Source organism: Hippopotamus amphibius, chromosome X (genome assembly GCF_030028045.1).
Source record: "Hippopotamus amphibius kiboko isolate mHipAmp2 chromosome X, mHipAmp2.hap2, whole genome shotgun sequence".
In the NCBI taxonomy this organism is placed as follows: Eukaryota; Metazoa; Chordata; class Mammalia; order Artiodactyla; family Hippopotamidae; genus Hippopotamus; species Hippopotamus amphibius.
In genome coordinates, this window is record NC_080203.1 from 77,423,480 (window position 1) to 77,449,115 (window position 25,636).

General features: G+C 49.2%; 1 protein-coding gene across 4 annotated transcripts in view; it reads right to left on the bottom strand.

Moving 5' to 3' along the window:
- Window positions 1-25,636, bottom strand: part of DLG3 (discs large MAGUK scaffold protein 3) — a 62,825-nt gene that overhangs the window by 36,098 nt on the left and 1,091 nt on the right. The window contains exons 2-12 of one of the 4 annotated variants that reach the window (XM_057717959.1): window positions 25,335-25,417; window positions 20,957-24,137; window positions 17,760-18,571; window positions 14,413-14,463; window positions 13,879-14,003; window positions 13,499-13,668; window positions 13,066-13,202; window positions 12,590-12,734; window positions 11,772-11,931; window positions 9,987-10,143; window positions 9,472-9,574 (exon numbers count right to left, since the gene is read on the bottom strand). In XM_057717959.1, coding sequence (XP_057573942.1) covers window positions 9,472-9,574; window positions 9,987-10,143; window positions 11,772-11,931; window positions 12,590-12,734; window positions 13,066-13,202; window positions 13,499-13,668; window positions 13,879-14,003; window positions 14,413-14,463; window positions 17,760-18,116 — 1,405 coding nt within the window. In that variant the 5' untranslated portion in view covers window positions 18,117-18,571; window positions 20,957-24,137; window positions 25,335-25,417. Of the gene's footprint in view, window positions 1-8,483; window positions 8,618-9,471; window positions 9,575-9,986; window positions 10,144-11,040; window positions 11,221-11,771; window positions 11,932-12,589; window positions 12,735-13,065; window positions 13,203-13,498; window positions 13,669-13,878; window positions 14,004-14,412; window positions 14,464-17,759; window positions 18,572-20,956; window positions 24,138-25,334; window positions 25,418-25,636 lie in introns of those variants that run through there. The other 3 variants (XM_057717960.1, XM_057717961.1, XM_057717962.1) reach the window with 3 other exon arrangements.

The following is a 25,636-nucleotide window of genomic DNA, read 5'->3' on the forward strand; positions in this document are numbered from 1 at the left end:
GATCTCAAAATATATACTTGTAATATTGCTGGTGGAGGTGGAGAAATATCAAAATATATCAAATATATCAAAAGTTTTAAATATGCTCATATCCTTTGGCCCAATAATTCCACTCCAAGGAATTCATTCTGAAGACACAATCACAGATTCACAAAAAGCCTCATACAAGGATATCCATCAAAGTGTTATTTATAAGATAAAAAAATTGCAAACAACCTAAATGTCCTCCGATAAGGGAATGATTACATGAATTATGGCACACACATGATGGAATATTATTTAATTATTAAAAGTCATTTTAATAAAATATTCATGACATGCAAAGTTAAAACAATGGATATAAGACTGCTTAAATACAATGATCCCACTCTTTTTTTTTTTTTTATTGGCTGTGTTGGGTCTTTTTTGCTGTGCACGGGCTTTCTTTTTAGTTGCGGTGAGCGGGGGCTACTCTTTGTTGTGGTGCGCGGGCTCCTCATTGCCGTGGCTTCTCCTGTTGCGGAGCACGGGCTCTAGGCGCGTGGGCTTCAGTAGTTGCAACACATGGGCTCAATACTTGTGGCTCACGGGCTCTAAAGCGCAGGCTCAATAGTTGTGGCGCATGGGCTTAGTTGCTCCGCGGCATGTGGGATCTTCCTGGAGCAGGGATCGAACCTGTGTCCCCTGCGTTGGCAGGTGGATTCTCAACCACTGCGCCACCTAGGAAGCCCCAATGATCCCACTCTTGAAAGAGATACATACATTATATTATAAACAAAAGTTTGGATGGAAATATACACAAACACAAGGTTATTTCTGAAGGTAGTTTTACAGGTGATTTGAACTTTTTTTTTACTTTGTATTTTGTTATGTTCCAATTTCCTACAAATCTGAATGTAATATTTATATATCTACAAAAACATAATATTTAAAATTATATATTTTAAAATTATATATATATTACAATGTAAAATATAATTTGAGAGGGATGGGGAGGCAGACTGAAAAAGGCCCAAGGATGAAGCCAAGACACACATGCACTAGAAATTCCCCTCCACACTGCTCTTGGCTCATTCATTATTTTCCTCTGGGACTGATCTCTCAACCAGTTGCAGACAAATCCACTTAAAACGTATTATCACTATTATCACCTTTGCCATCTTATCCAAGAGTAGACCAAAGAAGCCCTGCCAATGCCTTGCTGAAATCTAGATATTCCACATCTACCATATTTCCTTGATCTACCAGTCCAGTAACCCTGTCCATCAAGGCAATTTGCCAGTCTGACATGATTCATTTGATCTTGGTGAACAAATACTGGTTCCAGTGTTCACCACCTCTTTTTCTGTGTTTACAAAACAACTCAATAATCTACTTTGGAATTTAACCCAAGATTTACAAAATTCTCTTTCTCCTTTTTGAAAGTCTGAAGGACACTCATGTATCCAGATCCCTAATGTACATATTTATACAAAATATGTTAATTTCATCAAGTTGAAAAATCCCCAAATCTCTAGAGTCTGTTTTTTTAAGATATCTAAATTCAGTAAAAAGTAAACAAAGATCCATTTCAAGAGGATGAAAGCCTTATCACAGGAAAGAAGAGAAGACAAGACCTTCACTAAAGCAAGACTGTTATTAACTCAAGACTGTGATTCAATAACAGTCTAGGTACAAACAGGAACTTGTGGATTGAATTCACAACCCACTTCCACTTATCTAACACAGAATTTGAGTTAACGTGTGAAATCATTTTGCACAGTCCCCTCATTTTACATATAAGAAAATTCAGGCCCAAAGAGGTTGACTAGTACAAGATCATTCAGCTACATAAAGTCAGAACTAGAACCCAGGGCCTTGGCGACGCCTCCAAGATGATTCCCTTTTTTAAGATAAAGGGAGCAAAAACAGTATTTTTTAATCTCAGTGACAATGAAAGGCTCAAATCATTCTACTTCTCCTATTTCTCTATTAAAAACAAAACAGGGACTTCCTAGGTGGTGCAGTGGTTAAGAATCCACCTGCCAATGCAGGGGACACGGGTTCGATCCCTGCTCCAGGAAGATCCCACATGCCATGGAGCAACTAAGTCTGTGAGCCACAACTATTGAGCCTGCGCTCTAGAGCCCGTGCTCCACAACAAGAGAAGCCACCACAATGAGGAGCCTGTGCACCACAGTGAAGAGTAGCCACCCACCTCACTCGCTGCAAATAGAGAAAGCCCGTGTGCAGCAACGAAGACTCAACACAGCCAATAAATAAATAAATTGTAAAAAATTAAAAAAAATAAAACAATAAAACAATTACCCTATTGTGGAATATAAGTCTAAAGCTTTAAACAAATCAACAGTGTAAATATCAGGGCCAAGATTTCAACAAGCAACATGTTAAATTAAAAAGAAATCCTAGAAAGTTACAAATAAGAAATAATTCATTCTGTATATTATTCTAATCACTCTACCCCATCAAAAGAACCGATGTTTTACAGACACCAAAGTTCCTAGGATTTTGCCTCAAACCATCTAAGAAGGACAAGAAAGCACCTGTCTAGTTAGATTCAGAATGCGTTGCCAACTCTAGCTATCATGTCCTTAGGCTACATGGAAGACAGAATAACACAGTGCACACACACACACACACACACAGCTGTATATCTGTATATAAAGTTCAGCCCCAGGAGGTAAAATTGAAAAGAAAGCTAACATCTTTTTTCTCTTCTAAGTTTGCAAAACAGGGTGGGCCTAAAAGGGTGCAGCCACTTTGGGAAAGTCTGGCAGTTCCTCAAAAATGTTCAACATCGTTGCCTTATGACCCAGTAATTCCACTCCTGGGCATATATACCCAAAAGAATTGAAAACATATGACCACACAAAAACTTCCCATGAAGGTTCATAGCAGCAATATTCACAATAGTCAAAAGGTGGAAACAACCCAAAAATCCATCTGAGGAATGGATAAACAATTTGTGGTATTGCCATAGGATGGAATATTATTTAGCCTTAAAAAGGAATGAGGTGTTACATGCTACAACCTGATGAACCTTGAAAACACTATGCTAAAAGAAAGAAGCCAGACACAAAAGACTACATATTGTATGATTCCATTTATATGAACCAGCCAGAAAAGGAAACTTTACAGAAACAGAAAGTAGATTAGTGGTTGCCTTGGGCTAGGGGAGGGGAAGAGTCTGGGGGAAATGCGGAGTGACTGCTAATGGGACAGGACTTCTTTTTAGGGTGAGGAAAATGTTCTAAAATTGATTGTTGCACCACTGTGAACAGTCTAAAAACCACTGAATTGTACAGTATATGAATAAGCTGGTTTTTTTTTTTAAAGGTGGGCCCTATCATCTTTATCAGGTCAGCATTCCTAGCTAAAATTATCTGCACCCAAGCCCTCCAGCACACAGTGATAAGAGTGAAAGGTAGTCCCTTATCCTCCTGGTTCCCTCTAATCACCTGAGTAATAACATAGTTGGCATGCTCTGGTCTCAAGTCACTTTACAAACAGCCTGAGAATCAGGGGACTAAGCAAAGCAAAACAATAAGTACATGAAAAGATGCTCAACATCATTAGCCATTGGGGAAATGCAAATGAAAACCACAATGAGATATCACTTCACACCCACCAGAATGGCTAGAATCAAAAAGACTGACATTAACAAGGGCTGGAGAGGATGTGGAGAAATTGCAATCCTCATACTGCCGGTGGCAATGTGAAATGGTGCAGCCACTGTGGAAAACAGCCTGGCCATTCCTCAAAAGGTTAAATATAGAGTTGCCATATGATCCACTAGGTATATATAACCAAGAGAAATAAAAACACATGTCCGTGCAGAAAACTGCATACAGATGTTCAAAGAGCAGTACTCATAACAGCCCTAAAAGTGGAAATAACCCAAATGGATAAACAAAATATGACATGCATATAATAGATTATTCAGCCATAAAAAGAAATAAGAATTGACACACGCTACAACACAGATGAACCTTGAAAACACTACGTCAAGGGAAAGTAGCCAGTCATAAAAGACCATATAATATATGAATCCATGTATACAAAATGTCCAGAACAGACAAATCCATAGAAGCAGGAAGTAGGTTAGTAGCACTGAGGCACTGGGGGATGGCGAGTTGGGAGGCTACAGCTAAAGGATTCAGTTTCTTTTTGAGGTGGTGAAAATGTTCTAAAATTGATTGCTGTTACAGTTGCACAACTCTGTGATTTTACACCACTGAATTACACCCTTAAATGAGTGAACTGTACGGTCATTAAAAAAAAATGAATGACAAATACAACTCCATTTCACTTGAAAAAATGGGAAATGCCTATTTACTGCATTAGTATTCTTAAGCCTGTACACATTTGCTATTAAGTCAAGCCAACCAACTCCCATCTTTTGGCTCCTCCTGAGGTAGCCCCCACAATATCATTCTGTGGTAGTCTTCCTAAGTCCATTTTCCTTTTGCAGGAGAGGAGGGTCTCCTTCAGGCTTCCAGCAGCCCCTCTACCCCCAGCTTACCTCCTCCTTTGGTACAGGAGTTTGTGGTCATCAAGACTTAAAAGCTGACATTTGGGAGTTGGTTTTACTCCATTTGTTAACAGCTTCTGGCACCTGAAGAGTCTCAGAGAAGTATCTTCTGGGTAGGGAGAGGGGGCTCACAGCTTCTCTGCTGTGGAGAGAGGTAGTTGTGGTCTATTGGCAAAAGCCCTGGACACTAAGTTCTCAGGAAATCTGACTTCAAGTTTTGATTCTGCCCCTTACTGGCTGTGGGACCTTGAGCAAGTCACTCAACTTCTCTGATCCTCGCTTTCCTCATCTGTAAAATAGGGATAATACCACCTATCCTACAGGGATATCCTGAAGATTAATGCTTACAAAGCCATCTAGAACATAGAGATACTCAATAATTCAACAAAACACGTACCAGGCTCTGGACTAGGTGCTGGGGCACAAAGATAAATACAACAGTAGCTGCCTTCAAATTGTTCAGTGCAGAAATGCTGTTAACAGGAATTCATTTTCTTCTTTCCCTATATTAGCCTTCTTTAAGGATGGCAACAGGAGTTTCAGGACTTTGATTCTTTGCCTTGATAAACTTTCACCTCTGCGCTCTCAAGAGAGATCTTGCTGACAGGGTGGCAGCTACGTTTACATCCCTCATTCTCAAACAGGGGAGGTGGGATGGTAACTTAAATGTTATGGGGAAAATATCCCCTTTATGCTTTCAAGTTATTATCAACACTGATCCTTAACTCTTCCAGGCCTTACCTGAAGGTGTTTCCATGTTGAAAAGTGCGCTTCTTAGCACTTTAAGTATGGAAAACTCTTTTCCATTCCCTGTACCCCCAGCCTGTCTGGATTTACATTCCAGCTGAAAAGACTAGTCACAAAGGATCAGTTCCCAGTTTAGCTACCTTAGTGACCAATTTCTGGCTCACCTCCTGATTTGGGGTTCAGATTCTATGCTAAAAACAAAAGGGCTTTCCAGAAAAATACTAGCTGAGTTTATAAACAGAGGCTGACAGAAAGTAACTAGGGAGGAAAATGTAGGAGATAGTTTCTAAATCAAAATGTTATAACATGAAATCCATCCTTCCCTTGGTGAAGCAATTCCGCAAGTCACAGAAAAATATTTTTCATTTTAGAACAGATTGGAAGAGAGCCTTTGCCAAGAGCCAGTTGTTTAAATTTTCAATTTGAATTTTAAGCAGGATTATACATGCCCAAGAACATCATGCTATTTTTAGCTTAATAGGTAGGATTGCTGTGTCCACAACAGTTTGGAGCAATCAGGAGTGAAACTATTAAACTGCATCTCACTGTGGTACCTTATCATTTAGCACTTCTATTTCTATTTTAATATTTTCCAAACCTTCATCATACAAGTATTTGTAAAGTACCCATGCTTAGGCACAACACAAAGTTTAAATAGACAGACAAGGTTCCTACCTTCATTATGGGTTCAACCCATTAAGCAACCAGATATATGAAAGAATCTCAAAGTTAGAGCTGCCATCCAGCCCCTAAGTGCCCAGATGAGATACATCAGGAAGCAACTGTCCTACACCTATCACCCTTCCAATGCTTGCACTATCTCTATGTATTCAAAAGAGAGGGGTAATGAAAATGTTCTAAAATTGACTGTGATGATGAATGCACAATTCTGTGAATACACGAAAAGCCACTGAATTGTACACCTAAATGGATGCATTGTATCGTGTATGAATCATGTCTCAATCAAGCTGTTAAAAACAGGAGAAAAACTGCTGTTACTCTGATTATTCTAATTAGTGAAAGCTATTTTTTTAAGCTCTGGTACTAAAGGATATCTAGCTAAAGGCTGCATTGGTTTGGCAATGGTGCCTCAGGGGTCACCATGGAGATCACTCTAATCTTCCCCTGCACATACATCTTTCTTTCCCTCACTCTCTTCTATATTTTCCCAGTTCCTTTCCTCTGCTCCAACTAGGTGTTAGGTTTCCCAGGTATTCCCAAGCACAATTTGTCCCAACTGGTGGACTTCAGGATTAGACTGATTGCTGACCCACAGCAACTTTCCCTTCATGACCTTAGGCAAGTCATGTCCCTGCTCTCCTGTCCCTGTTCTGATTTGCACAATGAGGGGTTGAACTACATGATCCTTTCCAGCTCCCACATTCCATGTGAAAAAAATACAAATGATGAACACTTACTTGGCCAATGACATACAAAATCTCTGCCATTTTAGCCAACAAATATATATTTGGATTATTCATTTTGTAAATGCCTATGCGATGCAATCCTCCAAAGAACAGTATTTAACATAATTATAAAATGATCAACATGGAGTCCTTATTCTTAAAAACTATCACTTTATCAAAGAAAAGTCAGAGCCCAACATGGAATGTTTGATAGTCCCTCGGGATCTGTTTCCAAGGGTCCATTCTTGAATGGAAAAAAAAAAAAGCTTTTGAATGTTGGGGCCCTGTTGGATTTTCCAAACTAAAGAAAGAAATGAGATTGGGGTGGCAGAGCCTTAACAACAGTGGCTCAGCCAAATCCTAAGAGAAAAGAAAGGCTTTGTTTGGCAAATGGTAGAGAGGCCTAACATAAGACAGCACCTCAACAAACATAAATGCTCAGAAATATGCCCAGAGAACAATGAACACTTGCAGGAATCCCTTTAGCCAGGACACCTTGCAGCTTTTTATGCTAATCAATTACACTCTCCCAACAAAACTCATAGAAACACGTAGTCACCAGTTTCCAACATACTACCACCAGACAAATTCACAGTATTGTTTCCATGTGCCCAGCATCAGTGAGCAAAACCGAAACACATCAATTTCTCCTACACACACACACACACACACACACACACACACAAATATGCAAGAGAAACCATTTTCTTTGCAGAACCTACGGTGCCTAAGTTGTGGGCATGAAATGGATAAATATTGGTTGCTAATAAAAATCAGATGGTGAGCTCTACACTGAGAAGCAAATAGCACACGCAGGCATCATAAAAACAATAACCCTAATGCGTATTTCTTGTCATCAAGCTGGACGCCCAACATGGAAACAAACGACTCAAAGTGTCCATTTGCATCCCTCTTTCCCACTACCTCAGACCAACAAGCTCTCCTGTTAGTCACCTCCCTACACTCGTCTCCATCAAAAGAGCCTAGTGCAGAAGGTTGCAGGCCCTTCTCTTCTTGGCCTGCAGGCTCCTGGCTTGAGGCGCTGAACATGGGATGGAGTGGGGGCGGCGGAAAGGACAAAGGTAGGCGCTTCCGATCCCTCACGGCTTTGCAGCAGGGCTGCCAGCCTCTCTCCATTCTCATCAAGGAACGAAGCACCTGCCCGGGAGAGGGCCCTTCTTCCACCTTAGTAACCGGCCGGCGGGGCCTAGGTGTCCCAGGAGCCCAGGCGCTGCAGCCCTAAGGGACAAAGGCGGCCCTTACAAAGAGATGGGGAAGGCGAAAGGAATCGGCGACAGTCGGAAAAAGCTGGCAAACAAAAGCGGCGTTGGGGAGGGGGCGGTGAGAATACCAAGCCCACCTCGGGGGTTCCCAGAGGTCGCCGGGTCGCGAGCGGGGTGAGGCGTCGTAACGGGGGCAGGCGAAGGGAAAACGGTGAAAATTCCTCAGGGGACAGGGATGAGGGAGCTGCTGGGGGCTCAGCCGCGGGCAGGAAGGAGGCTGGGGGGCGGACAGAGGCCCCGGACGAGAAGGGGCAGAGCTCGTGGGTGGGGAGAGGTGATGGTTAAGAGGTAGAGGCTGGCCGGCGCTCGGTGGCGCGAGGGCTCAGCCGCGCGCGACGCTCCGCGGGGCCGCGCGGGGCCCTCGGGAGGGGCTCCAAAGCCCCGCGCCCCTCGGGGCTGGGGACACGCGGCCCAGGGATTCCGGGGAGAGCGCACAGTTGGGGACGCAGTGTAGGAAAAGAGAGAGTCTGAGAACAGAACCGTAGAGAGGCTAGGGGGGACTGTGAGGGGGCCTGACCCCCGTCCACCCCACCTCACCTGGCGCCGGGTCGGAGTCCAGGTCTAGTGCTGAGAAAGCGCCAGCTCCGGCCGGCCCCTCTGTCCCGCGCGGGAGACCACGGACACAAAGCGGGGCGCGCGGGAGGAGGGGAGGAGGGGGAGAGGAGGAGGAGGAGGAGAAGGAGGAGGAGGAGGAGGAGAGGGAGGGAGGAGGAGGAGACGCCTGAGGCGCGCGAGGCGGGGGGAGGGGGGAAGGAGGGGCGGAGGGGCGCCCGCCGCCCTCCGCCTGGGTCAGGGGGCGGGGCGTAAGGCTCGAGGCCGCGCTCGGCCGGCCAATGGCCACCCCGCCGGCCGGCTGGCTCAGGCGCGCCAGCCCGCAGCTCACCTCGGCACCTGGGCCTTGGCTGGCCCCAGCCAATCAAGCGCCTTTATTTGCATAACCGACCCCGCCCACTTGCCCAAGCCGGGGGACTGCTCCCAGAGAACACAAAGAAGACCCCCGTAGGGGGAGGGGCGTCCACTTTCGATTCCTTCCCCGGAGAGCCCAGCATCACCTTTGCAGCGCGTTTCACGGTCACCCTGATGAGGGGAGAAGTGGGGGTCATAGAGGTTTGGCCCAAGCTGTCTTAAGAGGTCGGTACTCTTCTCCCTCGGGTCCTTCTAATCAGGAGCTATCCTCCTGTTCCAGGGTACACAGTTATGGTCTTCGCCTCTTGAACCGTCTGCCTCTCCCCCTCCTCTTTTTCCAATCGCCCCAATCTCTGTGCTTCCTCCCGCAGGCTGCTGCCCACTACTGGCCTTCGGCTGCACTGCAACCCTAGTCACCAGGCTCTGAGCAAAGCCCTGATTGATGCTCCCAAGCTGCTCAAACCCACCCCAGCCCAGAAGGAAAACGAGGGAAGTGGTTACTGTATCAGGGTAGAAGGGACCTAGTCAAGTAGCTTTGCTACCTATGATGGCAAAAAGCTAGCAGTTAGTAACGAGTCTAATCTCCCCAAATTATCTTGTTCCACCTTCCTTCTCCTACCTTCAGGTCTGTACTGGGCCACGATGGTGACTGACTGGCCAGCCCGTTTCAGAGCAGCTGCAGCCTGCTCGTGAGTTGCATTCCTCAGGTTCACGCCATTCACCTGTCCAAAGAGAGGAGTCTTGAGCCACCCCAAAAGCAAGAAAGGAGTCTTCTGTTGGAGCAGCTAGGAGAAGGAGATGGGTAGCCCATCCCTAAGCCTACTCGGATGCCTCTCTCAATATCCCATCCTTGCCCCTAAGATGAGACCTAAAGGATACATCTCTAGTGTAATAATTATCTTCATGGGGGTCAAATGCCAACCTGGGTTAAGATCCAAGAGATATTCATTTCCTCCTTAAGTGTAAGTCTGGTCTCTCTCCCTCACTAAGGAACTTCTATAAAGAGATTCTGTTTTCTCCAGCTCTTAGCCTTCCTGCACTTCAAGAAGCATTCCTTGGAGAAAGCGAGGTCTTCCCTCCTCCCTTTTAGACTGGCATAGCTCCCATCCTCCCACCTTGCCTTTGTCTCCTCACCGATAAGATCCGGTCTCCCCTGCGCAGCTCCCCACTCAGGTCAGCTGGGCCTCCTGCCAGGATGAAGGAGACAAAAATGCCTTCTCCATCCTCTCCTCCCACGATGTTGAAGCCCAGGCCTGTGGAGCCCTTGTGCAGGATGATCTTGCGGGGCTCTCTGGTGGGAAGAGTGGAAGAGTCAGGACAAAGTAGGTATAAACTGTTGTCCCTGTGAGGGCCAGCCTGGAACAAGGCCCACATAGCCATGTAGAAGGACTTAGGTCCCTAGGTATGATACTCTGTTGTTCCCTTTCTCTCCTGAAACCTGCCTGGCTGCTGTTTGTTGCCAGGTGCCAAGTTTCGGTTGTTCTTCCTCCCTTCTTCCTGAGGGCTTGAAGTCAACTTCTTAGTGGATAGTCCCTGACTCTCTCAGGTCAACAAACCCCTACCTTGGGCTCTAGAGACCATATCTCAGAACCCACTCACTGGTCCTCTTCCTCCCCAGATTCTCCCATCCTGCTAACTGGTGTGATGAAGCCTAGGCCACAAGAAGGGGAATCAGGGGCTGTGGAATGGCCCTGGGGTTGATGGCACTCACCACCCACAAACTGTGCATACCTACTTTACACATGCTCCTCCGCAGTCTCAAAAATCCACCCACCAACTATGACCCCTCCTACTTTCCCCAACAACAGATTTAGTCACCAGCTACCACTATGTACCCTTGCTGGGTGATGTGGGAGACAGAGATAAAGAAACCTCAGGTCCCCAGAAGGAGCTTAGGAGCCTAACTGAAGAGAGGAGACAAGCACATGAAAACTCTAACTCCAACTAACCATGTCTAAGGAATCCCTCTGTAAATGGTCACAGTGTCATCAAGTGAGAACAGCAGCGGCTCCTGTATATTCATACAACCCGACTCAGCGCACTTGCCCAGCCCACTCCCTTCACTTTAAGCATCTTTCATCAGAAGAGCCCCAGGTCCAAGGCTCTTCCATTCTTGCTCCCAGTCTCAGGTGCGAGGCTCCCTCCCTGAGACCCAGATGCTCTTGCTGAAGCCCTCCTCTCCTCCTACCTGGCATCCCCTCCAGGCCGCAGGGAGCGGAGCGGCCAGGCCCATCTCTGTGAAGCCCTCCTCCAGGCCGAGGCCGAAGCTGAGCCCAAGCCCAGGGCCAAGCCGGAGCCTGAGAACTTGCGTGTCCCCTCCATGGCTCCTCCAGCTCTCCCCCACCACTCCGTCCGCCTACCCTTCCGGCTCCACCGCAGCCAACCCAGCAGCCTCCCAGGGCCCCACCCTGCAGCAAACCTGTCCCCCGGAACCCCTGCCGGCCCGACCAGTTCCGCGGCGGCGGCAGCCGCCAGAGTGGGGTGGGGCCTTTCCCTGCGAGGCCACCTGGCCCGCCAGCCCGCCAGCCTCCCAGCATCCCGTCAACCACCCCGGCTGAACTGCTCTCTTCTCTAACGTGGAAAGGTTGCAGCAGAGCAGCCTGCAACTGTCTGAGGCGGGAAACCCCGCAGCCTCCACCTCCTCAGCCCCCTAAACACTCCATCCTACCCTTTCTTGCACTTTCGAATAGGGGTTACACACATGGCACTCCCCCTGATGGTAGAACTTGTCCCTGCAGCCACCTCTGTCCCTCCTTAGGGCCCCAAGGGCTTGAGAGGGGGCCTCAGACCCCAAAGACAGGAGCGATGGGGGCTTTATCCTCTTCTTTGCCATACTACAAGGAGGCCTGTGGCCAGCCATAAGCGATTCCTCTCCTCCCCATCACTAGGTAGGATGGTGGGGGTGGGGGAGGGTCTTACCTGGTGAAGTCTTCCTCAGCCAGCATGTGCCTGGGGATGGGAGAGTATCGGGCAGGGGGAACCTGAGGAGGAGCAGGGTAGCTGACCTTGCTCTCCACAGCCCCGAGATAACCCAGGCTGGAGTTATGGCTTATGTGGTTGTCAGCCAAGGCAGTAAAAGCTGGAATCAAGAAAGGGAGAGAAAAGTTCCAAGACCACTCCCCAGTGGTACCCTACTCCACCTGCCACCAAGGGCTGTCTCCCCCACCCCTCCAGCTCAGATGCAAAGAGACCAGACTGAAGGATGCAGATTCCTCAGGCCTCTCCTCCCCACTCCGCCCCCTAGGGTTCCTCCTCCACAGTCCCTTTCTGAATCCTGAGCTCACTCCTGTGAGTCTTAGAAAGAGCTAAAGGCAAGGCAGTCTACAAAAAAAGGCATGACTAGAGGTGTGACTAATAATAATCCCTCACATCTCTAGAGCCTAATACAGTTTTCCAAGGGCTTTCTCGTCCATGATCTCATTTGATCCTTGCAGCAGCCCTATGAGGAGGGCAGCACATATATCATCAGCTCCTTTTTGCCAAAGAGAAAACTAAAGACAGGTGAAAGGGACTTGTCCAAGGGCACCCAGGTATATAAGGGACAGGCCTGGGATTTGGACTCAGCTCTCCTGAGCACCAGTCTTATTCTCTCTCTCTCCCTCTCTCCCTCTCCCCCCCCCACCCCCGCTCTCTCTCTGTCTGTCTCCCCTTCTCTCTCTCTTCACAAGAAGTATAAACTTCTTCCCCTCCAGAAACCAGGGGGCAGGGCTTCAGGAACAGGGTAGACGGGTACGTACTGCTGGCGTAGTCGGGGGGTGCGTACATGTCGTTGAGGTGAAGGCTGCCTGGCTTGGCCACCTTCAGATAGACCATATCTGATGTGTTCTTCAGCGAGGCCACAGCTTCCTCGTGCCTCACATCCTGCAGATTGGTGTTGTTCACCTAGAAGAGGAGAGGCCTTAGGGCTGGCACCGGAGAGAAGAAGGGAGGGCCTCCCCAGGGAACACTGAGGGGTGACCTTTCAGTGAAATTCAACAGTGCTCTATCTAACAGAGGCCCAAGTACAGAAGCAGAGGGTATGGGTGGACAGGTGAGGGAGTTCCAGCCATGAAGAGGACTAGGGCCTTGCTATATGGGGACACACAGCTCAGATGATGCTCTTGAAACTTCCCATGATGCCTAGTCCCTAAGTGAGGTTCGGGTGGGGGGAGAGGCAGCTAGAGCTCCACCTCCCCACCCCACCATTTGGGCATCCCTGGGAAGGCTGTCTCACCGCCAGCAACCTATCCCCGATCTGTAGGCGTCCATCCTTCTGAGCAGCACCCCCCTCGATGATCTTGGTGATGTAGATGCTGTTGTCTCCTGGGATGTGCTGGTTGCCAATCCCTCCAGCAATGCTGAAACCCAGGCCTGGGTGGGAGCCAGCAGGGAGTGGGAGAGGGACACAAGGAGAAGTGAGAGTGCTCAGTCAATTCCAACCCCAATCCCCCACACCCAGCCAAGCCACCAGCCACACAGGAGCTCCCCCCAGGGATCCCAAACACTAGGCTGCCATCCTGAGGTCACTAAGGGTGAGGTGTGAGGTCAAGAAAGAAGGCTGTGAGCTGGACCGGGGAGGCAGGAATGAAGTGAGGGTATTCCCTTCCAGTTCCTACAGGGCCAACCAGGGGCCTCTGGCCAGAGCACGGGAACCCAGAGGGCCGCACCTTTGGGCCCTTTGAGCAGATTGACCTCCATGATGGTCTCTGGTGGGGGCTGTCGCCTCCGTACCACCAACCGCACCACAGGGCCGGCCTCCTTCAGCGCCTCCACCGCCCTGCTGTGCACCACCTCCGACACGTCCACCTCGTTCACCCGCAGCACACAGTCATTCACCCTGTGGGGGAAGCCCAAGAGGCACGACACCCTGCCACCAGCCCTCTACCCCCTCTCCCACCTCCTCCTCTTCCTTTCCCCTCCCAGCCTCCTCCTTCCTCTCCCCCTCCCCCCTCAGATCTAATGGAAGGGTCATCCTGCCAGGTGGCCCTCCTCCCCTCCCCTCTATCCTGCCCCTGCCATCCCCCACCCTGCTTCCAAGCCACCTCACCCCAGCCTCCCGTCCATGGCAGCTGCTCCGCCAGGGATAATCTTGGTAATAAAGATTCCAGGGTCATCGGGGACATGGGGGTTGTCGATGCCACCAGCAATGCTGAAGCCCAGGCCAGAATTGCCCTGCAGAAGGAAGTGGAGGGGCACGGTCTGCTCATGCAGAAGGCATGGGGGAGGGTTGCTGGGGCCCCATCTCCCCCTGCCCCCCCCAAAGCAGCTTGTCCAGGCCTCAGAAGGGGCCACGGCAGGCTGGGGCACATTCATCACAAATCCGGCAGATTCCCAGCCTGTGCTGGCCATTCTGGCATGGAGGCCTCCGCGAAGCCATCCCCTCCTCAATTCCCCAGGCCTCAGTGAGCAAGGTCAATTAATATTTGTTAGTTGATTGACTGATGCAGCCTCTGAGGGCCACTGTTTCCTCATTCTCTCAAAGCAAGTCCCCCATGAGTCTTGAGCCCAAGATTCGGGGCCCTCCCCTCTCCTGGTCCTAACCCTCCCCTCCCATTTCATCCTGCCCCACCGCCAGACTCACCCGTTCAAGGACTATCTCCTCATACTTGAACATGCCATCGCTGCCATTCACCTAGGGCAAGACACAGGAAGGGCCCTAAGTGCATCCTGCCACCCGCCCCCCCCCCCAGTCATCTGCTCCCGGTCAACCTGCTTGTCCTCCCACTCCCCACAGAGTAGGAGAGCCCAAACTGACCCTGGAACACCTCTTGGCCACAGATGGGACAGGCTGACCCTGAGGAGCACCCCCCTCTTGCTTCCAGCCATATCAGGCCAAACCCAGCTGCTCATTTAGCCCAGATCAATTATCTGGGACCGAGCCAGCCAGTGGTGCACTCACCAAGAGGCTGGGCTCCGGGGCCTTGGGATTCACTAGGAGGGGTGCAGAGCTGGCCTGAGGTGGGTGGCAGAAAGGGGATCAGCATCGACAGGGGTACTCAGTGGCCTGCACAGGGACCTGCTCCCTTTCTGAACAACAGCTCTCCCTGACTTGGGGATCCCAGACTCCCACCATGTCAGAGCTGGAAGGACAGCAGACACCATCTTTTTCAGCCTCTCCTAGGTTGACAGATAGTGACACTGAGGCCCAGAGAAGACACAGGTTGTGCCTAAGGGCACACTGGGAGTTAGTGGCAGAGCAAGGGCTAGAACCTGGATCTCCAGGTGCTCCTTTGAGTAAAGCAAGCTGCCAAGGCCATTGATGTTCTGGCCACCCACCACCTTTTCCCATGAGTAAAGCTCATGGGAAAAAGAAAAGTTACCCTCTTCAGAGTACCTCATGAACCCTCATTCTACATCTCCTTCTGTGTCCTGAAGAACCCAATTCCTCAAATGGACAGAAGGAGTCAAAGTCTTAATCCATTTTCTAATCAAGGGGCCTTTGACCCCAAACCCTTTGTGTTTCCCAGCAGAAAGAGATCTGGTCGGGAGTCAGAGGCAAAGCCAGGGGTGGGACAGGAGCAGAGTGGACAAGCGTCCCCATGAGGGAGAAGCTGATGACCCATGGACTGATTGGCAGCAGAGTCCATGGCCTTCAACATGCAACAGCCACGGGAGGAGATGCAAGGGAAGGGGATGGAAACACAGAGTTTGTCTGACCAACCCACAGAGGTGACCTCCCAGACAGGACATACTTGTGACCACTGTCAGGTGAAAATGTGATTCCGGACCGACAAGTAGCACCTGCTCCCTGGCTCACACTCTCATTTCCAAGAATGGAGAAGCCCTCTTGCCCCTCTCCCCAGATAGCCTGGTGCCCTTCCCCCATCTTTCCTGACCCCTGTCTCCTCCTCTGAAGAGGGAAGCTGCAAACCTACGGTGAGGGTTCCTCTGCATGTCCTGCTCTGCTTCCGCCCCTTCCACCTCCACGCCACACAGCTTTGGCTTCGAAAAGCAGAGAGGAGGAGAGGACTGGCTAGTCACACCTCCATCTTTTCTGAGCCTGGCCCCAGGACTTTTTGCCCTGCAGTCCTAGGAGTTGGTGGGAGGGTTCCACTGCAGCCCTGCTCTTGTCCCTGATCTCAGGAGGAAGAACCGAAGGCTCTTAAGAGCCCAGAAACCAGCACAGCTGCCTGTGTCATACCATGCAACAGACACATAGGCAAAAGGAGTTCCATGCAGCTCTTGTATGCATCTGGTGGACCACGTGTGCCCACGTGCGATAACCATGCTTCCACCAGTCCACCCTCCAGCCTCCCACCACCCCCTCAGGGAACTTGTTCCCAGGGCCAGGAGCCATGCAGGGATCAGCCCTGGCAAAGAAACCTTGAACACCTGGCCCAGCCTTGGGACTGGCACCTATCTCCCAGTTGAGCCGGACAAGCATGAGAGAGTGTTTACAAGGGTAGGGTCCCAAGATGGAGGGGGGAAGGAGAGAGGAGACTCCTCTGGAGAGGGCAAGGGGCCAAGGCAAGGGACACAGGAAACAGGCAGTGTGGACAGATAGAAGGCCAGAACCGAGGATTCCTCTCCCCAGGAAGTCCCCACCTTTGCTTCTGAATGAGAGCACATCTGATCCCCAGAGGGGGACGGAGGTGGCCAGAATGGTCACCAGCTTGGGGCAGCCAGCACCTGCCCTCCACAGCAAAGCCTCCTCGTCCCCGCTCCCTACCCTGGGGGCTGCAGAGGCGAATAACCAGACAGGCCCTCCGCCATGCATGCCAGGGACCTGGCTCTGCCGGCCCAGCCTCCATTTTGCTGCTTCTCCCACAGATGCTCCTTCCATTTTCTAAGCTGGCAGTTTAGGCTGGGAGTGGAAGCCGGAGTTGTGCCCAGCACCCAGGGGTTCCCAAGCTGTGCCAAGTCAGGGCTGGGGGGCCAAGTTCTCCCACATCTTGGGGTACCCAATGGGGACATGCCCCACTGGGGCCAGTCCCTGCACCAGAGCAGCTGCCCCTTGCCTGGCTCCAGGCATCATGCCTGTTCTGGAGCAAGGAAGCTTGTTTCAGTACCCCCCTCGGCCCCCGAGCACACATATACACTTCAGAGCTGCTTGGACAAAAGAGTCCATCCTTCTCAGCAGCCTCTCAGCCTTGCTTGGGACGTGTCTCTCACCTCTTCCCTCTCCCCTCCCTTGCCTATCAAGCTCCTCTCGCCAGGGACACCACACACACACACACACACACACACACACACACACAGGCACACGCGTGCACACACTTGCAGCCACATGCTCACACACATATACATGTAGCCCTCCCCCCGCCACACACACACAGGCAAATACAGCCAAACCTGCAGCTTCATCTACAGAGACACCTCTACACCCAGAGAGACATCCCCACATGTCCATGTGCACATTCACACACAAAGGGACTAGGACGGAGAGGGACTCATGGCATCAAGGGATGAAGCTCAGTGAGCTGGGCACATGGACTCCTCGACACAGATTCACAGGAGCTCCACTGCCTTCCTCCACACACCTCAACACACACACACACACACACACACACACACACACACATGTGCCCCCTACGCAGAGCACCATGCCCCCTCCTCCCCTCCCGTGGAGACACACACGGCACACAGCCCCCGCAGAACCTCCCGCCCCCTGCCAGACACAGAGACGCTGCTAAACCCCCACACTGAGGCGAGCCCAATCCCCCCACACAGGAAAATGTGCCCCTCCGCCATACCGCCACCTCCTGACACACAGCTCCTCCCAATCCCCTCCAAATGGAGACCCCCCAAAAGACACACACAGAGAAGAGCACATTTCCAACCGCCTCTCTTGGTCCAGCTGAAATGCTAGGGCTCAGGGTCTGCTGGCTTGAAGCCCCAGGAACCCCTGCTGCACCCCAGACCTCCAGGCGCCCACTCCCTAGCCCCCCTGGGTTGCCCCACCACCACCCCCCCTCCGCTGGTCCATACCTGTTCATACCAATCCCGGTTGGTACAGGTGCACTCGGGCCACCAGCTGGGGCCGCTGCCGTTGAGTTTGGGGGTGCTCTTGCCTGGGACTGGTTTAGGGGGCACTGGCCCCACATCCCGGCCGGTGGGGATGAGCTTGGCCTTGGTGCGGGGGGTGGGGGTGGCCCCCGCCTGCGAAGGCAGGGTCTGCGAGCTGTAGCCCCCATAACTGGCGCTGGCTCCATTGCCCCCACCTGGCCCGTAGGGGTCGGGTACCTGCCAGTCCCCGTAGCCGGGAGGCTCCAGGCGCCGCAGGGCGGCCAGGCGGGTCACCTCGTAGCACTCGGGGCACTTACAGCAGTGCTGGTGCTTGTGCATGGCACTGCCCCCCGCGGCCCGGACCCCCCAGCCCACGCCGGTTTCCACGCCGCCGCCGCCACCGCCGCCTCCGGGCTCCCGGGCACACTCACACTGCTCGGACCAGGAAGGGGGGGGCACCCGTGGGGGCGCCCGGGCGGAGCGGGGCCTGGGGCCGGGCGGGCGTCCCGGGGCCTCTGCCCCCACGCTGCCCCGCACCCACGGCTCCCCCTCCAGCACTGGCGGCTCCGTGTCGCCCGTCGTGGCTCCTGGGCCAAGGCCCAGCGGCAAAGAAGAAGCGGGAGCCTGGGCAGAAGCTGGGTGCTGCGAGGACCGCTCCTGCACTGGTCCCCAGGATGGATCTGAGTGGAGTCAAGAGCATCTCTCCCTGGCTCCCTTCTCAGTTGATTCCAGCCAATCAGCGTGCAGAGTCAGGCAGTGGCAGCGGCAGCGGCAGGAATGCTAAACAGCGGCTCCTTAAAGGAACAGAGGCAGTGGCGCCCCCAGGCTCAGCCCCAGCTCCGCAGATATCTGGGGTAGGGCCGACCCTAGGGCAGGGACAGGGGACTTGGGCCATGGGTGAGCTCAGCCTCCACTCTTGTGCGCCCTCATCTCCAATTTCAGCCTGTCCTCTGCCCACTCCACCCCACCCCACTACCAAGAGGGAGTTGCAAAGAGATGCTCAATGGGTCCCTGGGCTTGCTCTGAGCTGTGGCCACCAGAAGTAAAGACTTGAGGCGGCAGAACAGATCGAAGGGACATTAAAGCAGGGTGAGGGAGGTGCTCTCTCCTAACAGGGGACCAAGGAAGAGGGCAGCTGAGGCGGCGTCTCTCTTGTCAGTGCCTCTTCCTCAGGACTATTGTTCTCTCAACCTCTAGGCCCAGAAATGACTGCAACCTCACACTTGACCTGCTTCCATCACCAATGAGGGACTCAAGCCTAGAACCAGAGGAAAGGGAAGCTCTAAGCTTTTGTCCCTAGAGCACAGATTCCTGTCTCCTCCACTCCACTCCTGCATGGTTATGATGGGGGAAAGAGCTTCAGGCTGCCAAGAGAGTAAAGAAAGTCCAGGGAAGAAGGAAAGGTAAGAAGAAACCTGAAGTGAAAGAAACCTGGGGGGTTGGAGGAGAAGTTGGGAATACTTGTCCAAGGACATCTCCTTAGCCTCTCCTGGCTCAGCCTGTTGGTGGATGGAAGAAAGATAACATGCTGGGAAAATTATTATCTTTTTGCTGTTCTTCTTTTGTCATTAGCTACCAATTATTGAGTCTTTACAAAGTCCTAAGTGCTTTGCATGCAAACAAAACTGCTACCAAGGTGCTACTATTATTATCTGACTTTTACCAATGAGAAATTGAGTCTCAGAGATGTTAATACAGCTCGGTTACACAGCTGGAAGTGACAGAATCAGGATGCAAATCCTGGCCATTTGACTCCAGAGTCCATGCTCTGAACCACTCAAGTACAACAGGTCTATTCACTCAAGTTCTCCTGTGCATCTCAGATATCAGTTCGATGAACATTCATTGCACACCTACTGTGTGCAAGACCTTGACCTAGGCCCTAGCGCTACAGAAATTCATTCTTAACTCAACAAATATTCACTGAGCACCTGCTATGTGCCAGACACTGTTCTAGGACTTAAGGATATAGCAGCAAACAGAACAAAACACAATAAATCCCTGCCCTTGGGGAGCTTATATTCTAGTGAAAGCACACAGACAAAAATTAGCACGATAAATAAGTGAAGTATATACTACAATATATGGTGATAAGTGCTGTGGGGAAAAAGAAAAAGAGCAGAGAAAGAAGGATTGGGAGTACTAGGGAAGGACATGAGGTTGTGATCATTTTTCTTCAAGTTTTTTACCCCTACATTTTAAAATGAAAATTTTCAAACATACAGGAAAATTGAAAGAATTTTACAGGGAACATTTTACTATACTTGCTTTATCACATATATATCCTCCACATATCCTCTCCAACTTTTTTAAAAATGAAAATTTACAAACATACAGAAATGTTGAAAGAATGGTACAATGAACACCTATATATCTTCCTCATAGAGCCAACAACTGGCAATGTCTTGTTATAGTTGCTCTACCGATCTATCTACAATTTTTTCTGAACCGTTCAAATGTAAATTACAAATTTCATTACACTCCTTTCCTAAATATTTCAGCATCCATCTTGTGGGAATAAAGACATTCTCCCATGTAATGACAACATGATTATGACATCTAAGAAAATTAACAATAATTTCATATCATCTAATATCATCTAATGTCCAGTCTATATTCAAATTTCTCTAAACTTGCCTTTTATATTTTTTAACATCAGAATCTAATCAAGGCTGTCACGTTGCATTTGTGTCTTTAGCCACTAGAACAGCCCCAATCTTAAAAGAAAAAATTTTATTTTGAAATAATTATAGACTTACAAGGAAGTTGCATAAATAGTACAGAGAGGGCCTTCACCCAGTTTTCCTCAACGATTGCATCTTACGTAATTCTAGTACAATATCAAAACCAGGAAATTGACATCGGTACAATGTGTGTATAGTTCTATACCATTTTACCACATGTGGAGATTTCTGTAACAACCATTGCAATCAAGACACAAAACTATTTCGTCACCACAAAGACCTACTGGTGTCATCATTTTAACAGATTGAGGAAAGTGTAAAAAACTTACCTCCCTTTAGGTCTCTTTACCCTGTCTCATTTATAGTATGGTTGTCTTAAATATCTCCTCTACAATACTGAGCTCCACATCAGATGATGTTATACTTATTGCTTCAACCATCAAACATTATTTAGACAATTCAAGAGAAGAAGGAAAGTTTGTTGTACGTACTTACATTTTTACTCATCTATTCTTTCTTCCTTCCCGATGCTCCAAGATTTCTTCTTTTATTATTTCCTTTTTGTTTTGAGAACTGCCTTTAACCACTCTTTTAGGGTGGGTCTGCTGGTGTCCTGGTCTCATAGCTTTCCTTTCTCTGAGGATATCTTGATTTCTCCCTCATTTCAGAAGGATATTTTCACTAGATATAGCATCCAGGTTTGGCAGTTCTTTTAACACTTGAAACATGTAGTGTCACTTCCTTCTGGCCACCATGGTTTCTGGTGAGAAATCACTGATACTTGAATTGTTTTTCCCCTGTTGACAAAGTGGTGTTTCTCTCTTACTGTTTCAAGATTTTCTCTTCGTCTTGTTTTTAAAAGTTTGATTATAATGTGTCTTGGCATGGATTTCTTTGATTTTATCCTGCTTGGGATTTGTTCAGCTCCTTGAATCTGTAGGTTTATGTCTTTTGCCAGATTTGGGGGATTTTCAGCCATCATATCTTGAGGACTTTTTCGGCCCCACCCTCTTTCTCTTCTCCTTCTGGGACTCCGATGACATGAATGTTAGGTCTTTTGTTATAGTCCCACATGTCTCTAAGGCTCTGTTCATTTTCTTTTTCACTCTGTTTTCCCACTGTTGTTCAGATTGGGTAATTTCTAATGTTCTATCTTCCAGTTCGTTGATTTTTTTTCCCTCGTCCTCTCCATCCTGCTGATGAGCCCATCCACTTAGTTTTTTGGTTTAGTTACTGTATTCTTCTCTTCCAAAATTTCTATTTGATTCTTCATCATATCTATTTCTCTGCTAAGACTTTCCTTTTTTTTTTCATTTGTTTCAAACTTATTTGTAATTGCTCATTGGAACATTTTTTTTTAAATGTTGGCTGCTTTAGAATCCTTCTCAGATCATCGAAAGCTCTCTGTCATCTTGGTGCTGGCATCTGTTGATTATTTCTTATTCAAGTTGAGGGTCTCCTGGTTGCTGGTATGATGCGTGGATTTTCATTGCATCCCAGATATTTTTGGATATTATGTTATGAGATTCTAGATCGTTTTTAAATCGTTTGTTTTGGGTAGGCCTCTTCTGACACTGTTGCCATCAATGGAAGGGGCCACTACCTGGCTACTGCCAGGTAGGGGTAGAAGTTCAAGTTCCCCCCTCAGCATTGGTTGATACCCAAGAAGGGGATTCCTCTTTATTGCTGGGCAGGCGTGGAAGTTCCAGCTCCCCATGAGGCCTCCACTGACACCTACCTGGCTGGGAGGGGTTGAAGGGCCTCCTTCCTGTTACCCAGGTGGCTTCCACTCACCACGGGTGGGGGTGCAGGTGGGGGTGAAGGTGGCAGAGGACTAGGGTGGGGAGGGGAGGAAGAGCAGGGCAGCAGCAAAAGTCCTGACACTCCACTAGGTCTCCTCTGATGCTCTGATACCACCCAGGTTACACTGTGGGGATGGAAGTCCAGACTCCCTACTCAGACACCACCCCGGAGAGCCTGGGGTAGCCTGGCAAGAAGGAAAGTCTTGGTTTCTACTTGGTCTTTGATGGCTGGCATGGGTGGAACTGCAATTTTTTTCTGTGATGTCTGGTTGCAGGAGAGTGGTTACTGTCTAAGGGTTTTCTTCTGTCTGGCTAAGCTGCCCATTCGCTAGTCTTTGGGCTAGAGAGAGCAGGCTTTTATTGAGGCTTTTTGTTTTGTTTTGCTTTGGTCTGTGCCTATTGGCATTTCCAGGCTGGCTTTGCCGGCCCCCAGTCTGGGATATATGAGGCAACAAGAAAGCCCAGGAAATTCACCTAGTCAAGTCTGCCCTTTTATCCTTCTTTAAGAGTCTTTCTATGTTTGTTTTATATGTCACATGCAGAGTTTTAGCTGTCCTTAGTGGGAGAAATAGGGAGAAGTGTGTCTACTCCAATTGGGTCCAGAACTAGAAGTCTCTCAACTTTATTTTTTTTAAATTAATGACATTGGCTTTTTGAAAGGTACAACTCAATTGTTTTGTAGAATATCCTACTTCTGGATTTGTCTGGGTTTTCCCCCCTTGTGGTGTCATTTATCTTGTTCCTCTATACCCTGTATTTACTATAAACTGGAGATTAGAATAGAGGCGACCTTAAATAGGTTGGTCAAGGTAGGCCTCACTGAGAAAGTGATGTTTGAACAAAGACTTGAGGAGGTGAGGAAGCGAGTCATGCAGAAGAGTATAGCTAGCAAGGGAACAGCCAGTGCAGAGGTCCTGGGTAAGAAGTGTACCTAGCTTGACACAGCAAGGAGGACCAAGTAGCTGAAGCAGAGTGGGAGGGGGGATGTACTAGGAGATAAGATCAGAGATTTAGTAGGAGATCAGATTTTATAGGGCCTGTAGGCCACTGAAGGATTTTGGCTTTACTCTGAGAGAGATGGGAAGCCGTTGGGAGAGTTTTGTGCTGAGAACTGACATGATCTGACTTGCATTTAGCAGGATCACTCTGGATTCTGTGTGGAGGATAGGCCACAGGAGACATGGGTGAAGCAGTGAGACCAGTCAGGAGGCTACTGCAGTGATCCAAGTGAGAGGTGATGGTGGTTTGGACTAGAGTGGCAGCACTGGAGGTGATAAGAAGTGATTGGATTCTAGATGTATTTGGAAGAGAGAGTCAACAGGATTTGCTGAAAGATTGAATACAAGGTGTGGTTCAAGGTTTTTGGGCCAGAACAACTGGCAAGGTGAAATTGCCATTAACCGAGATGAGGACCGCTTTAGGGGAGGGGTCATTTGGGGGAAGAAGATCAGGTGTCCAGATTTGGACATGTTGAGTTTGAGATGTCTATCAGATATCCAAGTGGTGATGAATAGTACACAGGCCCTGTTGCCAAGGTGCTCAAAGTTAGAGAAATGGAACTATAGAAGCAGATCATTACAATAACTGTGAAAAGTGCTATTTCAGAGGGTTACACACACACACAAAAAACCCCACAAGTTATCAACTCTACTTGTGGGTGGCAAAGGCCTTACAAAAAGTTTCATAAGAGATGATATTTTTAGTTTGGTCCTGAAGGGTGACTAGGTATTCCTTAGGTAGAGAAAAAGAGAGAAGTGTCTTGTTTCCTGTATTCTTAGACCCTGGCACACAGTGGTTGTTCAGCCAGACCCAACCCAGTCACTAGTTGTGTGACCTTGGCCATCACTTTACTTCTTGAGCTTCAGTTTCTTTATCTGTGAAATGGACATAATCATAGGGTTTTTGGGAGGATTAAATGTAAAACATTTAGCACATTACCTAGTACACAGTGGGTTAGGGTTAATTATTATTGTTGAATGGACAGATGAATCAATATCTTCCTTCATGACCAAGCCTAGACTATGCTTGTAACTCAGGACCTTAAAGGCTTTTTATATGCTCAGCAGCTTGTCAATACTATAGAGCGCTAGACTCTCTTCCTACATCCTGAAAGTAGCTCAGGAAAAAAAGAACACCCAATAGCCTGGGCCTCTGAACTGCTCTGATTGAGGAATAAACATCGCTAAGCCTGGAGTGAATAGAGAGGGTCAAACTGCCTTCCCCACAGCCCGTCCCCATTGACTGCTCTCTCTCTCTCTCTCTCTCTCTCTCTCTCTCTCTTTTTCTTGCTCTCGCTCTCTCTCACACATACACATTTTCATTTTTAATGAATATGAGTAAAACCCCTTTACATTCATAGTGAGCTTCTCCCCACTCTACAGGCTCTCTAATGCTCAGACTGGGCTTGGTTGACAAGCCTGGGGAGAGGTCAGCAACCCCGAGATGCTTTGAGACTTGGAAACGCCTCCCAACTATTAGAGCTCCAGCCTGAGGCCCCAGGGAGACAGGCGCCCCCTACAGGTCGAAAACAGCCCACGGCCCTGCAGGCGGTTGTGGTTGCTAGGCAACCGGGCGGCCCTCACAGAGACTGAAGGCACCTAGGAGCCTGAGAAGGGATTTGGGAGGAGAGGGACTGTTTCGCACTCCCGTCCACCGTTTCTCCAGCACCCTCAGCAAATTGATGGGGTTAGGGTAGTGCGGCCCGCTGCTGTCTGATAACCTGGGCTCATTCTTGAAAGTACAGCTTCACTGGGTGAACCCAATCTTTCTGTGTGGAGGAATAATCACACTTGGCCCAAAGCCCTCGGGTTTCACCTGGGAGCCAGAGATCGGGGTTGCTGAAAGCAGGAAGTTTCTGGTTTGCGGGTAAGGGGCATTGCCGTGAGTATGCATCCTTGGTGGATGGGAATTCTAGCACATTGGGCGTGGGTAGGAATAATTTTGATGATTAGTCTACTAAGGTATCAAGATTTCCCCACCATTCCCAATGTATGGATTAGGGAACTCCTACTTTCACCCATTAAAATAAAAAGGACCCACAGGAATGACAATATATAAAGGATCATTCATACCTTGGTGGAGACAAGTTTCTCAGTGGCTTTCCTGAATTAGATTTCTCTAAGGAGTAGGGAGAGATCCTGAGTTCTGTTGACCCCTGTGAGTAGGGACAGAGCCCAACAAGAGGGAAAGAAACAAAAAGAAGAATGGGAGGGTAGTAACACAGAATTCGGCAGCTTCCTAGTGCTGTGTCTGGTTTGGGGCTAGCAAATTCTGTCAGCTCTGTGCCCTCTCTGTGAGAACCATGCTAAAGTATCCCATCCTTATGAGGGCCTATGGGGGACCAGAAATCCACAGCTTTTCCTCCAAGTAACCT